At 34.8% G+C, this 20,854-nt stretch overlaps 1 protein-coding gene across 1 annotated transcript in view; it reads right to left on the bottom strand.

The window, feature by feature from the left end:
• Window positions 1-20,854, bottom strand: part of MALRD1 (MAM and LDL receptor class A domain containing 1) — a 236,253-nt gene that overhangs the window by 90,960 nt on the left and 124,439 nt on the right. The window contains exon 28 of the mRNA XM_031503816.2: window positions 1,944-2,124. Coding sequence (XP_031359676.2) covers window positions 1,944-2,124 — 181 coding nt within the window. The remainder of the gene's footprint in view (window positions 1-1,943; window positions 2,125-20,854) is intronic.

The raw sequence follows: 20,854 nt of genomic DNA, 5'->3' as shown, positions 1-20,854 counted from the left end.
TTACATATCAAACTTCCATGAGAAAAGCCTCCTCTGAATCATCTGTCTCCATAAACAATAATTTTCTGCAAAATACACAGGAATATGACTGTGCTGAAGCTGTATGGGAAAGCAGTTGCAGCACTTGGTGCAACTCCTTTCCCAACAGAGCTTCTTCCTGAAGCAGTGCTGTAAAACAAATAGTTGCTATAAAGTAATAAACCAAGTTACTTCCTGAACTGTTTCACTGCAAAGGTATTTTAATGCAAGACTTGTTATAAAACAATGTTGACATTCAGATTTGTAGGGTCATAGACTAAAACCAATGTAAATTTCAGCAATCTTAACATTTTAAGAAATTGAGGGTCCTTAATCTGACGGCTTTCCAAATCGTCATTGAAACAATTTCCTTCCTTGCAATGACAACTGCAGAATATTTCCAGTTTTGATTATATGATGTCATTTTACAGATTATTATATAATATGTGGACTTAAGAATAAGAAGAAATATTTTTTACACTATAATAGGATATGTTGATATCATCTTTATGAACTTAACAGAGATGTTACTTCTTCCTTAAGAAAATAAACTACTCTTTTCTTTTGCTGAATATTTTCATGAATCTGACTGTGAAATGAAGTGTTTAATTTGTTGTAGCTCCAAGACTGAACCGAATCTCAGAAATGTGGTTTAACTAGACCCCACTGGTATTAATTAATACATGTGAAAACAACTGGCAACAAATGGCAAGAGAGACCAGCATTTAATTTGTTATTCAAGATGATAAATATTGACTTACCATCTCCTACCAGGGCATCCTTACTTATCTACCTTTGTTTTTAGGTGAACAATAACATGCACAGCAATGAGGAGAATGAAACACTTCAAAAAAAGACAAGGGGCTCAGTAATGCTCATAGAGGTCTTGAGTACATCTGCCTTAGATTTTTCTTAAAGTGCAATTCTGAAGAAGGTTCCAGATTGCAGCACATTTCCATTCTTTGAATTATACAATTTCTGATTGCAAACCCTTCATTTTTTAGATGAAACTAGATCAAGTGGTGTTCTTCTGAAGTTCATTTTTCATACTTCAGTTTATGATGGGCATCAAGTCTATGGCAGGAGATTAAAGCTTGCTCAAAAATTACCACAAAACTCATACAGTGCTGATATGTGGGATCAGCACCTCATTTAACATAATCACTTATGTTGTGTCACACTGTTTCCTACAAGATATAAAGACCACATACTTTCCTGAGAGAAGCCATGATCTACCTACTCAGTATTTATCATCTTGGGTTTAGGCGTTTCTTTTATTATTGTTTGGTGGTTTGTTGGAGTTTTATGAGTGGGCATTTTTTGGGGTTTTTTTGATTGTTGTTGCTGTTGCTTTAGTTGTTTTTAATAAGGGCAAACTTTGTTCTTATTTTAGCCTATGTCTACAGAGATATTAATTAAATAGAGTATTCTGTGAAGGAGTCAAAAGTTTTATTTTGCTGACCTTAACACTTCAACTGAACTGGGAAAAGAATACTGATAAAGGTTCATTTGTAGTCTCCACTTATTTTTATGGCAAGAGACTTTATAATAAAACACAGAGGCCAAAGGTTGCATATATTATAATCTGACACAGTTTATAGAAAATTGTTATATACATCACAGACTCAACAACTTACCTATGCATTAATGAAGGAAAGCTTTTACTCAAAACAAAATAAATAAAGGAAACAAAACCTTAGTAATTTCTTGGATTTATCTGCCATAATTTAGTGTGAGAACACCGCATAAACGTGTGTGCAGAAAAGAGTTTTAAAGTTACAAGACCAGAAACAATTTATTCATAACTGATTTTATGAGTAGTGAAATTATGATGATAACAGTAAAATTATGATGTATTTAAAAATTAACAAGAACTTCCTATATTTCATGTAGCGACCTTCTAGAACCTTTCCTCTCGAACTTACTTGTGGTGCAGTTGTGGAACTCTATGTCATCTATTGCTGCTCCTCCTCCCAGATCTCTGGAACGAATGCCTTCAAAGATAATTTCAAAATTCCTTAGCTTCCCCAAGTGTAACTTGACTTGGTTCCACTCATCACCATGAGTTCCTGATTCACTCCATATTTTCACAATCCCATCATTAGTCTGAAATTCAAATGAATTATGTATAGTAAGATACATGCAAGTATGGATTATCAAACACAAGTTTTGAGGAAAAAACCCAAACTAAACAAAACAAAAAGAAGACTTGAAGATGCCCATGCAGTTGTGACAAGAGCCAGCAAACAGATTATTTGCTAGGATAATAGGAAAGGCAGTTAAATTAGATGAGTACTGTGCAAATAACAACCATCAATAGCAGATAAAATCTCAGTAGAGAAATTACTTTGTGTGTGATTGAACTGCAAAACCATCAATTTTCTTAGGGTTATATTTAACTTTATACAAACTGTTCTTTGTTTTTAGGATATATTACTGGATCCAAGGCTACTCTACCATTTTAAATTGTATCCATCTATCTTTAGAAAATTGTGACAATGGTGAAAAAGGAGAGGAAAAATTAATATGGGATAACCATAGATTTAGTGTAGCTTATTTGAAGGTAAATAAGAATACTCTGACTCACAAGTACACTAATATATTTTAAAGCTTTTCTTTAGACCTCTTATCATGCTACCTATCTGGCAAGTCAGCAGCAAACATGCTTAATTTTATAGTAGTAGTGTTAGAATGCAGATGCACTAATTTTCCTTGCTGTAAATGGAGGATACATATAAATGATGACAGCAAAAGGAAAAATTTGCCTAAGTTTTGTATATGTCTAAATCTACTTTTCTTTGTGACTGTCTGACTAACCATCTAAACTGTAAATAAGAAATTTCTTTCTACTCTTTTCTTAGCAAAAGCCATTAGTACTTCAGCTGGGGTTAAGAAAAACACTGTGAGATGCATCAAGCAGCTAAATATAATGCATAACAAGGGTTCTGAGACTGTAGTACATGAACAAGCAAAATCTAAGGAAAATAGAGACAGCAGTAAAATAGACAGGGAAGAAAATTAATTGCATTTCTTTATCCATGGTGAACCTGTTAGATCAGATTTATGTTAATGTCTTATGCATATTTATGATGAGAAAATGAATCTCGGTCCTTTAGCTATTGTATTCTGAATAAGAAAGTGCAGGCAAGCATGCACACAAATATTACATTAGTTTGTGAATCAGGGAACTCACAGAATTGTTGATATCTTTTAGAATAAGGCCTTCAGAGCTAACAAAGCATAGACACATTTGAAGTGCGGCTTGGCAATGGTCTTGTGGAAAATCATAATGAACAGTAGAGGAACTTTTGAAAATGATGGCAACTTTACTTTAAAATTCTAAGCAGGAAAGAAAAAAACAGATGAATTTCCATAACTTCATGTAAAGTCATAGATATCCAGCTGAATAACTCTATTTCTGCACATAACTAACAATGTTAGACCAGTGGTGATAGCAGCCTTTTCTAAGTCATGATATCTGAGCACACAAGCACTTACAGATGCAAGTTTAGGCATTGCTTCATCAGTTATGTCTCATTTGTTTAAAGTCAATGACACAGTCCATTAAAGTGAAAATAATATAACAGGACCTTAGTAGTGTTTTGCACCACTAATTCTGGAGTTGATGACAATTGGTAATGATGTTCTTAATGAATTTCTCCCAGTAAAACTCCTAACTCTATGTGCCATCACATCAGCAGTCCATTCTTCTAACAGTCATAGCACCATAGATCATCTCAAGCTGAAGGGGACCCATGATCATTTTCAAACCCAACTCCTTGCTTCTTGCAGAAGTACTTAAAACTAAACCATGACCAAGATCATCATCCAGATGCTCCTTGAACTCAGACATACTTCCTGCTGTCATCACCTCCCTGGGGTGAAGAACTGACCACCCTCCCAGTGAAGAAGCCTATAATCAGTGCAATTAAGGGAGACTGGAATCAGCATGAGAGTAAGACCTTTTGTAAAACTTTTGTGTACATTTCAGTATAGAAACACAGCTTAGAGGGCTCTATATTAACACTGAGCTTGAAAAGGGTAGATACAGTAATTGTAGCTGATTTCAAACATGGTAAAACAGAGTGGCAAATCTATTTTAAACTTACTCCTATTATTTCTGTCCATCAATAACTTATTTAAATTGCTCAGTGATATCTATTCCATTGATTCTGATATTTTTGAACAGCCTCCAGGAGAGTATTTCTTATTATTGGGGTAGTTTGCTTAGTCTGCAAACACCTTCCACCTATTCCTGACATGAAGAAAATGGATTGTTATGATGAGTTACATTTAGCCTGTTGTATTCTCCAACACAGAATACAACCCCACACCTTAGAAAATATGCACTTTTAAACATTTTATCCATTTGTTATATATGGACCCTCTTCTGTCTGCACTTGACAACATTTTGGAATACAAATAATTTTCATTAATATTTTTCATAATAAATCACTGATTAATTTTAAAAAAGTATCTCAGTGCTGTGTATTAGTGGTAGATTTAGGAAACTTAAAATTAAGTAGATTAAAATAATGGTGAATCATAAGGGACTTGCTGTATATTCATACATTTGCAGATGATGGAAAATTCAAAACTTATTTCTATATGACCATTAAGCCCCAAATTTATTACAAAACTAGATGTATGTAAGATCGACTGTATGAAGATAGCTGGATATTTATAAAATACACAGAGATAAGTATTTATATAAAATCTGGAGGTTTTAAATGTTACACAGTTATCTAGAGTATGAGCCTCATGCCTGCTGCTAGCTAGATTTTGATTGATTTCACATTATATTTAATTACATGACATTCTGTTCAGCCTAACATTGCATTTATCACATTGATTTTTGAGTAAAGGATGCTACAAGTAACAAGAGATAGGGATCACATTTCTTTAGAAATAACCACAAAAAATTTTGTAGCAATCAATTTGTATATGGTATCATAGCCATAACATATGCAATTATAGGCACTGGGGCATTTTTTATACAATGAGACACAGAAATATTTTCTGTTAAGAAGAATTTTTCCAGCTGGAAACTTCATGGCAGTCTCCTTGCACTTCACAAGTTACTGAATATGAGTACACAAATAAAATGCAGAAGAGACATCTCTCTTCTTGTCTGGGTTCCACATACAAAAGGAGTTCCTACACCACAGTAGAACTCCATGAAGCATGACAGGCTGATTTTTCACTTGCTCAGCTACAGCTCTACATACCAAAATGAAAAGCACCCTCACCCCCTGCATAACAGTATGAAGGCTGTTCCAATGCTAAGTCCCTTCAAAGTCATAAGCCCTGCACATTGTTTGCATCAAGCACCCAAGGGAGGTGGGAAAGGAAGAGACAAGCAGCAAACTTGGCTTTCCTCCTCTCCCCAGCCCAGGGAGTGAAGCTGGTTTGGCCCAGGGCTGTAAGCTATACCCTTCTGGACACATGCTTGGCATGAGAGGATCATTTCTTTGCAGCTTTGCAGATTCTGTTTCATGAATTATTGTTTTGTTTTGTGCATACTCCAGCTTTTTAATCTGTCTTGTGCTTTGGCATTTCTTTCATATCTTTGGAATGTGTTTGCTTCTAAAACAAACAAAAATATGGCCCAAGGTGGAGAGAAAAATAATTCTGTGCTTGGACCTGCCCATTGCATCCATGAATCCTTCAATGTCTTTCACTCTTGAACACATATATTAATGTAAAGGAGAGACATTTCAAAGAGATATATGACATGCAGAAATATGCTCAGTGGAGCTGAGCTGAGCTCAGTGAAAGCTGGAGGCTAATATGTCACCTTTTTTCTGCTTTTAAGAGGTTATTCTTTTGCTGAGACCTACTCATATTGAGTGTAGATTTCTTTTCAGCCTGGGCTGGTTGGTGACAAAAGCCTCTGTGGTCCAACAGACTGCTGATAAAAAGGCTTTATGCAGACAAAAATGGTTAAAGAGAAGATTTTGCTGGTCATGCTATAAGTTTTACAGGTGACTAGACCACAGGATACAATAGAACATATCCTAGATTTGCATGAGTGTTTCTATTTTAGGTCTATTTCTTCCCAGTATATGGTTTACTATTTATTAGTGCAGACTATTACCAGGAATACTAGTACAAAAAGGCTCCAGAAATTTCCCCAGAACATAATTTTTACATTCTCTTTTGTAATGCTGTACTTTTTAATTCCCTAAACTCAACCTGGGAAATTGCAAGAGTTCAATGTTATTTCCAGATCAAGTAAAAAAATTGTAATTTCCCAAAAATACTTAGACTGCCTAAAACAGACGGTGTTTTCATTTAAGGCTCTGAAAATTATTATTAATTGCACATCACTGCCCTCTGTGGGTTGGACGTAGTGAAAGGTCAGGCTGAGGTGAGGAGGCATCATTAAGGGAAACTCGACAGTAAAGGTCATATCTTTGCATTGATTTGCAGCAGTGGGTCCTACACTTCCACTGGCACATTATTCTGAGTAATAAACACTCTCAGAAAATGGTAAAATTACTTCTAAGATGGACACAACCTGTTTAGATCTGCAGGTCTGTATGCCCAGCCCTATCGGAAAATTCATATTCATATTCAGAGGATTTTTATCTGCTTTCTGATGGTCTGAGGGGAATTATTTTTTAATGATTTTTTTCCACTGCAATTCAGAATCTTCCTCGTGCTTGTCTTCATCTGAAGGACAATCTAAAGTGTTCCTCTCTTTTGAGCTCTTCAAGGGGGAAGGTACAACTTATTTGGCTCGATATCCTCATTAATTCACCTGGGGATAGTACGAATAAAGGAGAGGAAGGATTTACTTTTGTCTTAGAATTCCTTTTATTTTGTGGCTGAGTTTATTATTTTTTCTATCCATCAGAGACCACTATTATTCTCAAGGCTAAATTTCTAACAGAGTCAGAACAATATTAGGAACTGACTCCAAAGCATGCACAAGTGATTTTCCATTACAAAATGTTGCAAAGAAACTTCCTGTGAATATACTTTCTTTCAGAGCAATATAGTAAGTATTCCAGATGCAATGATAAAGATTTTTCTATGAGGCAACCTTCCTAATTGCATCTACAATGAAACACAGATTTTGTTCTTGATCTGCATCTCTCCTTCTATTCATATCCCAAGCTGGGTTAAAACTATTTTCCTGGTTCATTCCCATCAGATATTTATTTCAGCAGAGCAACAGGAAATGAAGTAGAGCTTACCAAATGGATGGAGGCAATGAAAACATTTCTTAAATATTCCTAGATTTTTCAAACCAAACCTTGAGGGCTTTTTAATCAGAGACAGAATATTTTCAAATTATTCATTAAAAAAATATTTTTTTTGTTATTAATACCTTAAAAATACTTTCCAGATTAACTGTATCAAAAGACCCACCTTTCCGACTTTTTAGAGTAAAGCCCTTTTTAGATACTTCTATAAAAAATTAGGAAAAACATCTCTGCTTTCAGTTTGCTTTGAAAACAGTATCTTCCTGACAAACTTTGATGATCCAGAATCTTTTAAACATCTTATGCAAAGCACAGAAAAATAGTATAGAATGAGCATAATGGGACTTTAACTCTCACTGTTCTTTTCTCTAGTTTTAGATCCATTGTTATCCCTCTGTTTTATGAGTATTTCAGGAGGACAGTTTACTTTTAAGGCATTTATTCTTACTTTAGGATGAAATGTATTTTCATGGTGTGCAAATGAAGTTAATTAATAAACCTAATCTTAATGAAGTTTTATTTTCCTTGGTGTGAAACATTATTAAAGTCTTTTCATGGCTGACCAAGTGGTTTAAAAATTAAGTACTCCATGATGAGCTGTGTTCCTTCCCTGTTTTTTCCCTTTCTCAGGAAGGAGTGGAGTGCAGTTCTGAGTGTTATATCAAAGAAACAGGAGGCAGTAGGAAGAAAAGTCAGAGCTTTTCCTTATTTGTCCATAATTTAAAGACCTTGTCCATGAATTTGTATTTCCCCAAGTCACAGAACAATTAATATCTTTGCTGACACTTCTAAAATCATCTATCTAATTGTTTCAGTTTCATTGCTTTAGAGTGAGCCCTATTTGGTGAAGCTTCTGAGCACCTTTCCTATAGATTTGGCTGATGCTACCTCTGCACACAGAATGCTTGGTTAATTTAAAGATCTCACTTCCTAATCTTTAGTCTCTCATAAATAGCTTGAAACAAAAGTGCTTTAAAATACAATAAAACTGAAAACTGATGCTGTATATCAAAATAGGATAAAAAAAGGAAAAATATTATCATGTCTCCTCCATCTGATGTTATATTCACAATATGAGAGATTCTAAGTTTTTTTTTCATTTCTCACTGATTTTCTCTGAAAAATTTCTAAAACACTGTTTTACTTGAAAACAGAAAATTAACCATACAGAACTTGATCTTACATTTAATTCAAGCAAATAAATGTGCTAAATGGTCAGGAGTAGCAAATTGTCAAACATGTGCTAAATGGTCAGGAGTATCAAATTATCAAACTTACTTAAATTAGTCAAAAAATGCACTGAAGTCGATAATTGTTCACCCAAGACTTAAAATTCAAGCTAACATTTTCCTTCTGATCCTCTTCCCTTTTTTCTTTGTTTCTTTGTTTCTTTTCTCTCTTCTATCTTTTCTTCACAGTGACACAAAGAAAAACGAGAGCAGCCAAGAGGGCCATGAAGATGTGAGCCATGAGCGAGCACGTGTGTCCTCTGGCACACTGTCAGCCTGACAACAATTCCATACAAACAGCTCAGTGGTGTTTTACAACAGCACCAGGTAAAATAACCCAGCTACCTTATTTTAGGGAAAGGCACATACTCAGCATTGTATGGGTAAGGTTGATAAGCGTATGCTAACAAACCGAACAAAACATTTGTACGTGTTGTTGTTAATAATGTAGGAAAATCTGGGCACAGTAGTAGTTATTTATTACTCTGCCCTTAGCTAATTTTTTTGAAAATTTGTCACTCTTATTAAATAATTATTGTGGTTAGTATTACTGTTACATTTAGAAAATTGCTACTAATTATCTGAACGCTGAAGCTCTGCATTAAACACACAATTCCAAAATTGTTGGGTCTTCCTAGAATAGCTCTGAGACAAATAAAAACTATTTCAATATAGGAAGAGATTTTAAACTCAAAATCTATCTTCCATCACTCAGCTGCAGGATGCTGCAAGATGCTCACTGTGGGATTCTGAATTTTTTAGCAAATTGAGGTAGCAGAAATGAAGAAATAACATCAAAAAAGCAGGCAAGAAAACAGCAAGAATCTACAAAGTAATGTTTCAAAAAAGGAGGGACAAATTAGGGACAAGTATGCAACGGGATGATTTTTACTTTAGGAATATGATACTGATGAACTTACTCAAGCTCCATGACTTAAATGAGAATTCATGATTCTCAGCAATGATAAGAATGCATTAAAAATCTCAAAATTTTCGGTGTTAAATTATGATAGGAACCAGGCAAGCTATTTATTATGTCTCTATCTTCAGTAAAAAAACACTTAAAAAGGAAACATGAAGCTGATCAAATGACATGTTGGAGAAACTATTTGATCCAGGCAACATATATATAAGCTACCTATGTACATCAGCATGCACAAAAATTTGGCTCCACTTTTGAAGATAATTTATAAAAATCACACAAAAAAATGAATTTTCAAAATGCATTATAGAAAAAAGGAAAACAGTAAGATGAAACAGTGATATTTCAGCTTTCAAGCCTTTTATTATAGGCTGTCTGTATTAGTCTCAGTAGGTTTTCATAATAAGAGTTAATGACAAAACCCATCCAGCCAACCCTTTAATTTCCTCCTTTGTGTAAAGTTTTAAGATGATTTTCATTCTCTGAAATATCTTTTCCCCAATTTTCATTTCCTAAATTAACTTCACTATAATAAAGGACTACACATTTCAGCAAAAAAAACCCCAAGCATTCTAATGAAAAAAGCTAGATGAATAAGTGTACTGCAGATAAAATTCCTTTTTTAAAAATGCACCTGTTAGGAATTCTGGAATCTCTGTGAATTCCTCCAGAGCATCAAAAGGCATCAACACCTCACCCTGCCATGAGTATTTGCCATATTTCTAGAAGTAAAATTCTGAAATAGTAAGAATTATTTGCTCAATTTGCTGAGTTGAGGAAAGACAATTTAAAAGATGCATTGGTAAAAAGTGACTGGTAATTCATGTGGAGATAGCAGTTTGTTTTATGCAGGTACACATTGCAAGGAATGACAGTTACATTGCTTGTTTAAAAAAGATAAAATTACATTTTAAACCCACTTATTTTGGAAATCTATAATGGAAAGGCAAGAATAATTTGTTGTTTTTCCTTAGTCTGTGTACTTCACTTTCTTATAACTTTGATTTATCCTGTCACAACTATTAAATCTAATAGATATCATTATAGTCAGCTTTCATTTATAACCAAGCAGACTTTTCTGACATTTGCATCCCTTTACATTCCCATGGTAGTATTTCCATCAAATATACTTTTATGTGCTTAGGCTCTTAAAAATATATATCTTCATTTCATATGTTATCCTTACCAATTAAAAGAGAGAAATAAAGCAATTCACTGTAAAAGAGGATTCATTAGGTACTTTGTACTACTTCATCCTCTTCTCATTTCCTAGCCCTTCCAGCCATTCTTTCTCCTCAAATGCATATATTTCTTCTAAATTTCCTGTCATAATCCCCCTTTGTTTGATTTTGGGTTTTAGATAGCTTAAGGGATATAATTTTGATTGCTTGGATTACATTTTTTTCCCTTCAGTTCTATTTCTAAGTAACTGTAAGCATCAAAGCCACTTTATAAGACTATTAGCATTTCAAGCAACTTAGTTCTGTTTTGTCTCAAACCTTGTTACACCTTTGTTTTAATCACATTTTACTGTTCTCTTTGGAATGTTCCCATCTTAGAGTTGAGGCAACTGCAAATTTGTGAAAAAGTAAAGCTTCCAAGTTTGAGAAATAATCACAGTTACCAAAATTCTAAGATTCTGGACACCTGTTACAATCCTCCCTATTGTCAAACAAGGTCAGTGTGCTAAATGCTGTGCAATAATAGATTCCATGGATTAAAAAAAAAATAACCCCCTTACTTCTATGCACTACCTACACAAATGCAGAGCATGTAGATTAATAGATGTAAGAGAACAGTTTAGGAATCAAGATCATAAATAGTTGTTTGCAGACATACGGAAACTTCAAATCTGTCATGTTTTTCCTCCTATAGGGAATACTTTGGATACCGTATTGAAAGATGGGAGGCAAAAGTCAGTTATTAAATTTTAGTGTTTCTATGCATTTTAACTCACCTCTCTTCTTTTTTTTTTTTTTTTTTCATTTTTTCTTATTTTATTTTTCCCCATTAATTTTTTTCCTTCATCAGTTTGGATATCACTGAGAGAAGGAATACAAGTGTCTGAGCAGGAGGTGCATACCCCTAATAACTCTAGAACCAGTGGTGGCATCCATGATGCACCTCAGAGCACTCACCAGGAAGGAGGATGGCAGAACAGAGTGTCTGGGAAGTCTGTGCTTACAGCCAGCCACAGTGAGACTGGGACTTGGGTAAAACTCACACCTCAGGCCTGCAGAACAGAGCAGACACTGCCAGGGTGTGCTTGCCCAGGGTGGCTTTGGTGAAGGACCTTTCCTTTTCACAAATCATGGATCAAAGAACTGTTTGAGTGACACAGTGGGCAGGCAGGATACGAGCTGGCAGCACAACTTTCCTCCTCTGACGCTTTGACAGAGACTTGCTAAGGTCAGAAGCATTCTACTCACAGTGTCACAGTGTTGACAAGATCAGTTCCACAAAGTGGGAATGAAGGAATCAGTCTGTGTGAAAGTCCTCTTAACTCTTGAAAATGTGAAAATTTGTGCATGAAGAATTAAAGAATTATCACTATAGCAGCCTTGTAAAATAAAACCTCAAGGCAAACCCAATTCAGCTGGACAAAGCATCTGGAATCTTCCAGAGATTTTGTTTGTTTTAGTCAATATTTCAATTTGGCAATTGACCTCTAATGATTCTCTGCATAATACTGAGTGGAAGATGTAGGAAAACATACTTTACAAAAATTCTGGTGAGAGAAAAAGAAAATAAAATTTGATAAAATAAAGGAATAAGAAGTAAATATCTCTGATGTAAACAAAACTTATTTAGGAAAAGTAAGGTTCTTTCATACAGGACAATATAATTAAAAGATTACTAATAATTCTTAAGACTGACAATAGCAATTGTTACTTCTTGTACACTGTCATTCAAACTTTTAAGGTTTTAATAAATATTTAATCTGACCCTTCAAAGTGACAAATCTGCAGGATGAGGACTGACATGAATATTCTCTATTAATCATCAAAGTGCATCATATATGCTTTTTCAGATGTATGAGAGAGTGATTAATGTCAGTCAGGCGTCATTCCTACTTAGATGCAGGGGGATGTTCTCTGGGATATAACTTTATTTCTTTCTTTGTGACATCAACTATACAGCCTATTTGTATTCTGTTAGAATATTCTTTTTGATTTGATTGTAGCTTTTGGGCTTGTAGAATCATAGAACAGATCCTCTGGGATATTAGATGAACTGGACAGCCTCAGGGGACTCAAAACACTGAGGCTGAAAAAATAGTACATTCTTTATATAGTCAATGTCCAATTAAGTATTTTAAGCTTCACTGTATTGATCCTGGGTAAATGAGACATCTTTAAGAGAAATGTTTAATCCTATCTCTATAGCATCTAATGGCTACAACTATTTATTTCTTAGAGAATGCCTAGGAACCAGATATTTAATTTTTTCAAACTACAGTTATGAAATATATTCCCTAAAAATTGAGGGCTCTTATAACTGACAGATATTCCTGTAATAAAACACTTCTTTATCCGATGGCCACCACCTAGTATGCTGAAGGACAAATGAAGTAATAAATATGTAAATATACATAGCATGGTACGGATGTACAAGACAAAAATTTGCAGACAGATTCATGAGATCTTGGTATTTTCATTGCCAGCAGAGATACTAAAAATTTACATAAGTATATGGCAACATTTACTGAAATATTCCAAATTCATATATTTATGCAGGGACATTCCTGACAGTACCCAATACTGCTTACTGAAAGGTACTCTAAAGAGTTACACGTCTACAGGAAGCTGTAGGGAAAGTAACAGCTACTTTTCCTCTTAGAGATGTTTGCTCTACATGAGACAAATCATACTTAAAATTCTTTTTGACATGGGGAGTAAAACAAAGAGAGATTAAAATGACTGCAGCAGTGGTTGCTCTCTGGGCATCTATGACTTTAAGTAATAGGAATTTGTCCCACCCAGACTGGGACAAATTGCATTTTAACAGCAAGTCCTGTGACCTTAACATATTTCTTAGGAAAAAAATCTCCCTGCTGGAGAAAGTACAGAGATCTCTTTCTAAGATATCTTTCCTGTGGTAACAGATATAATTTTCCAGGATAAAGCAAATTAACTGATCTAAAAGCAAACATGGGAGCAGCACATGCTAGCCACATTCCAATATATATAAAAGAATTTGTAATATCTTTCAAGTTGTCAAATACAAATAAAACTAAGGTAGAACAGGAAATTATGTGGCACTTTTTTCTCTTCCATTTTTTTGTTTTGTTTTCAATTAAAATCCCTCAGAGGCCCTTCAATTTTTTTTTCCCAGTGCAGCAATCATTGCATTACCCACTTCTGGTTTATAGTTTCAGTAGCCGTGATAACCTCAATTCTCTGTTCCACTTCTTCACTTTTTCCTTAGATCTTGCAGACAGTGCAGAAGTTTTATCTGTGTTTTCTAAATGGATTTAATCCCTGAAGCAAATAAGCACATAGCTAATTAACAGAATAGTATAAACCTTTTACTAGGAACTGAGGAAACATTGAAACATTTAAAAAGGCAAATCAAAGAAAAATATAGCCACTAAGTAACAAAACAACCAAAAAAAGAGAAAACTTTAAGGGATTTGTGGAAGAATGTACCTTCCCTACCACTTCTACAGTTGAAATTCAATTTCATCCCGTCAGCTTGGAAAGGAATATTTCAAGATGATGTTTAAGAAGTTTCTATAGCAATGGCATCCTGACATAAAATCTGTAGCAGTTAGATTGGAATACTCAGAAAAATAAATAGTAGCTTTATGATATTTTATTATCATTTAACATGATGTTCCTACTTTGGTCCTGCCACATGATAATCTCTAACTTTCTTTCTCATATTACCACATTTTTGTGAATATTATTTATAAAACCATTCAAGTTTTTAACTATATACAATGAAAATTCTTTTGTCAAACACTTCAACGTTGCTTTTGTCTAGACAGGTGGTCTCTTTAAAAGGATCTTACTGCACCATTTTTGTAAACAAAAATCTCAGCTCTAACCTGAATAAACACCTCATTTCTTGTGCAACAAATCTTGGTACAACTTGGAAGGAGAGGACTGCAATTTTTATAGAGATTAAATTCCAGAGAAACTTTAACAGACTATACTTTTAATTAAGGAAAAGTCTAAGATTAATTAATATGCAGCTAGTGAGTCAGGGGAAGGTTTTTATTAGTTCCTAATTCCTTTCTATAGCCCACATACTCCTAAAACAGCTAGATTGGGAAAAGAAAGAAAGCAGAACTCTCACTCTTTTAGTAATTCTTGAAGAATAGTCCTGGTGTGTAAAGTGTTAAAGAGATGGAAATCAACTTAAATAATTTTTGACTGCTAATAAACTTTTTGACAGCAAACCTCAGTTCAGCTCGGCTCAGTTCAGCTCCTGAACTCCCATTGAACACAATTCTGAACTAAATCACACTGTCAAAATGCTCAGAATAATGTTGTGCACTGCAGAATCCTTCACATCTAATGATATTTCCATGTCATCAATAACAAGAATCTTCTAGTGTTTGCTGATCAATGAAATGAATTAGATGCCTCATGTAGCAAAATTTAACTAGCACCTCTTCTGGATCACAATGGAAGTTCTGAAGTTTTTCTTCCATGCAGATCAATCTAAATTAAACTGGAAAACAGTAATATACTAGAGCTGTGCTATTCAGTGGAAAGTGTGAAAGGCAGCAGTGAGGTTCTGAGGGGAAGACCAAATAACATCTAAATATAGGCTGAAGATTTTAGAGGCATGAATGGCAGAGTAGCTTTATCATTCTGTCACTTAAAAGAAGAAGCACTTTATTCAGATGCCCAAATTAGATGGTATAAATGTTCTGAAAACAAGTGTAAGCAAACTATTTAAAAGCTGAAAGATGGTTCACATTTGTGCCTTGATTTATTGATTCAGCCAAATATATATTGAATGCCTGGTCCACTGCAATTTCAAACAAAACACAGTTTCCAACAAACTGAGAAGTTAAGGACATAAAAAGTTATACAATTGCATTAGCATGTGATTTCATATGACCTTGCCACAACCTCTGTCTCTTCTCACATTTCAGTGAAAGAGAAACTGACATTCATAAAATTGGATGCCAAATAATAATTTAAATTATTAATAATAAAACAGCACCCATGGTATAGAACCTTATGTAAGCATTATAATAAGAAAGGTGTGATGACATATAATGGTTTAGAGAAAATAGATGATTGTAAAAGGAAATAAAAATAAGGTTACTTGCACTTTTTTATTCAATTATTTTCTTAGTGTTAGAATTAAAACAAGTTTAAAATATGTCATTGTATTTATATTCAATGACTGCTATCCAACAAACAAGAATGCTTTCCATGATAAGGATTTTTTTTTCTCTTGTATGAATTTGAAAATTAAGCAAAAAGTTTAGCTAGTACTTTTAATTTAGTCTGAAAATCTGAAAAGTGTCCACATCATGTTTTGATAGACACAGTCTCACAGGCTTAAGGATTAATATTTTTGGTTTGTTGTTTTTTTTTGTTTTTTGTATGGTAGGTTATGGGTTTTTGTGGTGTGCTCACTCTCTCTAGAAAACAAGCCCCCAGTTCTGCTAAGAAAATGGTCACATTTTAATCACACACAGTTTTCCTGGTTCACATTACAGCTAAACATTAAATTATTCTCCTTATTTTTTAATTCCATAAAATCTGTACTTTTAATAAAGACATTTATTAAAAAACAAAAAAACAAAAAAACCCACCAACTTTCCATATCTAAACAACTGGAGCCAAAGAAAAACTAGGAACATAGATGGATTAAGGCCCTCTATAAATCTGGTATATGGGAGCTAAGAAATACAATTTTTAGTGCTCATCTTCTACTTGCAGCACTCCTGCTGAAGGCAAATTCAAATATACCCTGCAGACCACACAATTACACCCACATATTCCAGACTTAATGCAAATAGTCTGTAACTCCTGATTTTAAGAGTATTACTGTGTCATATCTCTTGACTACGTTAATTTAAACAGAATATCATGTTAGCATGGTTTTTCAGTTTTAAAATCAGTTTAAAATTCCTTATTTGAGCTCCCTGATTATTTTAAATTGCAGATGTGGCCTGGTAAACCTTGCAGAAGCAAGTTACAAAAGAATGAGGACATGGGGAAGTGCTGAGGACAGCTGGACACCTGAGTAGTATGGCTGAAGAGAAAGGCTTATTGGAAGAATTTGAGTCAATAAAGACGAGAAATTGCTGTGAATGGACTCCGGGATTTCCAAAAGTGGGCAGGAAATGAGCTGCAATGACCCTTTTCCCAGCAAGCACCGTGAAGTTACTGAGTTATGGAAGGTTTAGTTTGCATAGCAAGATGGTAGGAAGAAACTGGTGTCACTCAAAGCTCCCCCTGCATTGACACTATTATTCTCTGCTGCAAGTAATACCTGCTTTCTACAGCATGTTAGTGCATGCAATGATAAGACAATTCTACCTAATGCTATGGGATCAACCTACAAACAAATACACTTAGAGATTATTGCAGTCATAAATGTGTGCACTTAAAAATTCCTAGTCTGTCTCTCACAGGAAATTACTAGAATCAGATCCTCCCATCTTTGTGAAATAAATTATGGCAAGTACAGAAACACAGTTGATTTGGGGTGGTTTTGGCATTTATTGTTTGATTGAAAGGGTTTTTTTGGTTTTGTTTATGTTTTGGGTTTGCATTTTTGGTTTTTGGGGATTTTTTTGGGTTGCTATTGTTTGTTTTTTCTTCCTGAAGCTAATGAGAATTCAAAGCTGAAGGTCAGGAAAGAAAAAAACCTGCAAGGATAAAAATTAGACTCTTGTTTTAAGAACCCTTATTGATTAATCAAAGTAATTTTAAGCACACTACAACTTGGTACTGCAAGCCTGCCAAAGATCAAGGACTATCTTGATCTTCATGACACTAAAACTTATCTGTGAATTAAAAATTAAAGTTGCATTAAAGGAATACAAAACCTGTAACAGATTAATGTTCTGCACTATGAGTGCTAGTGCTACATCTGATCTTGATGAAGTTTCACAGTATAACATCTGCTCAGTTCAGTATTTATTTGAAAAAAAGAAAGACGCTTTTCTCAGTGGCAGACTGAAGAAGCTTTCAGGATGTAAAAAGTGATGAGAAGGAAAAAAGAAAAATAAAAGAAAAATAAAAGAAAAATCTTCCACCTTTTCTGAGGCCAATTGGAACTCTTAGAAATGTTCAGTTTTTTTCTTAGAACATTTCTAAGAAATTTGGAAACTTTTTTCCAAGTGGGGCTGTTGATCAGGAAAATTAGATATTGTACTGGGATTTTAGATCTGATCAATGTTTTATGCTTTGTAAAAGGTATCAGCAGGCACAAGGCTACATCGCACAAGGCTACATCTTGCATTATTTATTATCTCAAAAAAAAAGTTTAATTAAATTTCTGAGTTCTTTAGAAGAAAAATTGTGGAAAATGCTCAAAGCCCAAGGCTATACCTCAGAGGCTATTGTTCAGACTAAGTCCTATGCCTGTATAACATTTATTATAAAAAGATCTGATTTTGATATCTGTTGCTGCAGTAAAAATCATTTAACAGAAGCTCAATGATCCTTCAAAAAACTCTGCCATGAGATCCATTTGTATCACAACTTTCACTGCTGAATGTGTGCCCTGAAAAGTGCTGGAAAAGAGCAAACTATATCTGACCAGCAAAGATCCCAGAGTCACTTCAAAGTCTCATATGCTAAAAAGCAGCAATGTGATAGCACTCTATGAGATTATAAGATGACAAATCAATAAAGGAAATCACTCCCACAGATCTCTGACCTGAGGAATGGGTCCAGTGAAACAACACTAGCAGCTGTGCAGCCTGGAGGAAACTGAAGGTGCATTTGTTACCTATGCCCCATTATGCTATTTGGTGCCAGGCTGGATAGAAATCAGGAGTGTGTCTCTAGCTCTGAGACACACTGCTTGTGACTCCAGGTGGATTGTTGCAGGCTATTGCTGAGTTGCTTCAATGACTCTGTGTGCATCACTCTGTCTAAATCTATCAGACTGCCTGGTTTTATAACCAGGCACTGCCCAGAATGGCAGAGACATGCCCTAGTCACACCAATCCTTCATCGCCCTCATCTCCTAAGTAAGGAAAAAGCCAAGGTCTCAAAGAATTTTAAGGAAAAAAAAATCCTAAAAAATCACATATGAACAATCTCACTTACATGTGTTTCTAGAAAAACAATGATTGTAGCTTACAATCCTCTGATAAACTTCTCATCCTCACAAGAAACATGTCAAAATACAAGGGTGATTCTTTAAGTCTTTTTAAAAATGCTTTCTTCCTTCAAAGGATGTTCAAGTATATTGATCTCTCTCATCAAGTCTTTGGAATGAATGCTTACATCTGGTTGCAGTATAGGAATACAATTAATTATATTCTTCCAGTAACTGACAATAAGAAGATTGAAATAACTTCCTAATGTACTCATCTAGGGAAATAAAACACACTGAATGGTATCTGCATTTATCTACAGTTGTGCATATTTGTTTGTACTTTCTATGTAAACTGTTTTTGAAAAAATATGCTTTCAATGAAAACAGATTTATTTCTATATAATCAGTCTCTCATTCCCAATTTGCTTGGAAATATGCTTATGTCATTGTGTCAAAATCAGGCCTAAAATAACACTGTTTGAAAGAGTGTCTAAAAGGATAAAAAGTGCTGTTTGAGATTCAGGAAATACAACTAAAAATTTTTCTTTCCCTGGGAAGTAAAGATGCCATAAAAGTTACTCTTGACAAGTAATACTGTATTTCACCGTATCTCCACTGATTTCCTTCAGAACTCTTGGGACTAATATTCTGTTATTTTCTGTCATTCGTTAGATGACATTTTATTGACTCAACTATAAGTTTTAATAAGAGTTCACAGATCAGTAATGGGAGTAAATAGTTTAAAACTGTGTCCTTTTCAGAGTTGTAGATACTCATTAAATAAAGGCCATTATCACTATGCAGCTATGTGGAACTAATACGAGGAAAATTTACTCTTTGCTATTAGTTTTAAAGAATTTTGCTAATACCTTAATTTTTTCTACAAAATAAACCTCATGTCTATGTTTATAAAATCTACAGATGGTCTACATTTCTTTTGGAATATGATTTCAGCAAACTCTTAAGTAAAGCATTCAAGCAAATCTTTGAAAACTTAATTTTTTCCTCTAGTTTCATAGAGGTCAAGTAATCTCCTTTGAGGCTCCCTGAATCCACTGCAGTCTTCTACATTAATGTGAGGGATTGATTGTTTTTCATGCAGTCAGTGAGAAGAATCAATGTAGAAATACACATTTTATTTTATGCTGTGAGGTAGAATAACTAGTTTCCTTAAGCCTTATCCTTGAGTGACTTCCTATAGAAGTAGGGTCAATTATATTGATCTGTGAAAATGTGATTTTAAGCTACTTGATCCTACAAATACAAATGTCCAGAACATACCAGCCGGCATCTGCAGAACCTCTGCTGCAGATTTTCTTGTCCACAGCCTGAGATAGTAAAATTTAGCTCCACTAAAACTAACCAGGGAATTAGAAAATCCACTGAGTCATCCATACCTGAGCTGTGGCACCTGCTAAACCAAATATTTCTACACAACCAACCCTCTGCTCTCTACACTGGGCTGGTTAAAAGCAAGAACAATGCCAGGAGAAAACTGTGGGAGCTCCCAGCTTCTGCTGAGAAGCAGCAGCCGCCAGGTGAAGGGTCTGTGCGCAGCAGCCCTGAGCAGCTGGGGCAGGAGGCTGGACGCTGCTGCCTGCTGCCCTGGCTAGGGCTGGTCAGGCTGCTGGTTAGGGTAGGTTAGATTGCTGGTTAGGTCAGGTCAGGTTAGATTGCTGGTTAGTTCAGGTCAGATCAGGTCAGGTTAGGTTAGGTTGCTGGTTAGGTCAAGTTAGGTTAGATTGCAGGTTAGGTTAGGTTAGGTTAGGTTAGGTTAGGTTAGATTGCTCGTTAGGTTAGGTTTGGATAGGTTATATTATGTTAGGTTATGTTAGGTTAGGTTGCTGGTTAGGTCAGGTTAGGTTAGATTGCAGGTTAGGTTAGGTTAGGTTAGGTTAGGTTAGGTTAGATTGCTCGTTAGGTTAGGTTAGGTTTGGATAGGTTAGGTTAGGTTAGATTTCTGGTTAGGTCAGGTTAGGTTAGGTTAGGTTAGGTTAGATTAGGTTAGGTTAGGTTAGGTTAGGTTAGGTTAGGTTAGGTTAAGTTAGATTGCTGATTAGGTCAGATTAAGTTAGGTTAGGTTAGGTTAGGTTACATTGCTGGTTAGGTTAAGTTAGGTTAGGTTTATGGTTAGGTTAGGTTGCTGGTTAGGTTAGTTTGCTGGTTAGATTGATGGTTAGGTTAGGTTGCTGGTTAGGTTAGGTTAGGTTAGGTTAGGTTAGGTTGTT

This window comes from Lonchura striata, chromosome 1 (genome assembly GCF_046129695.1).
Source record: "Lonchura striata isolate bLonStr1 chromosome 1, bLonStr1.mat, whole genome shotgun sequence".
NCBI classification, from domain to species: Eukaryota; Metazoa; Chordata; class Aves; order Passeriformes; family Estrildidae; genus Lonchura; species Lonchura striata.
Note: the sequence above shows the minus strand (reverse complement) of the source record. Positions and strands in the feature narration are given on the sequence as shown.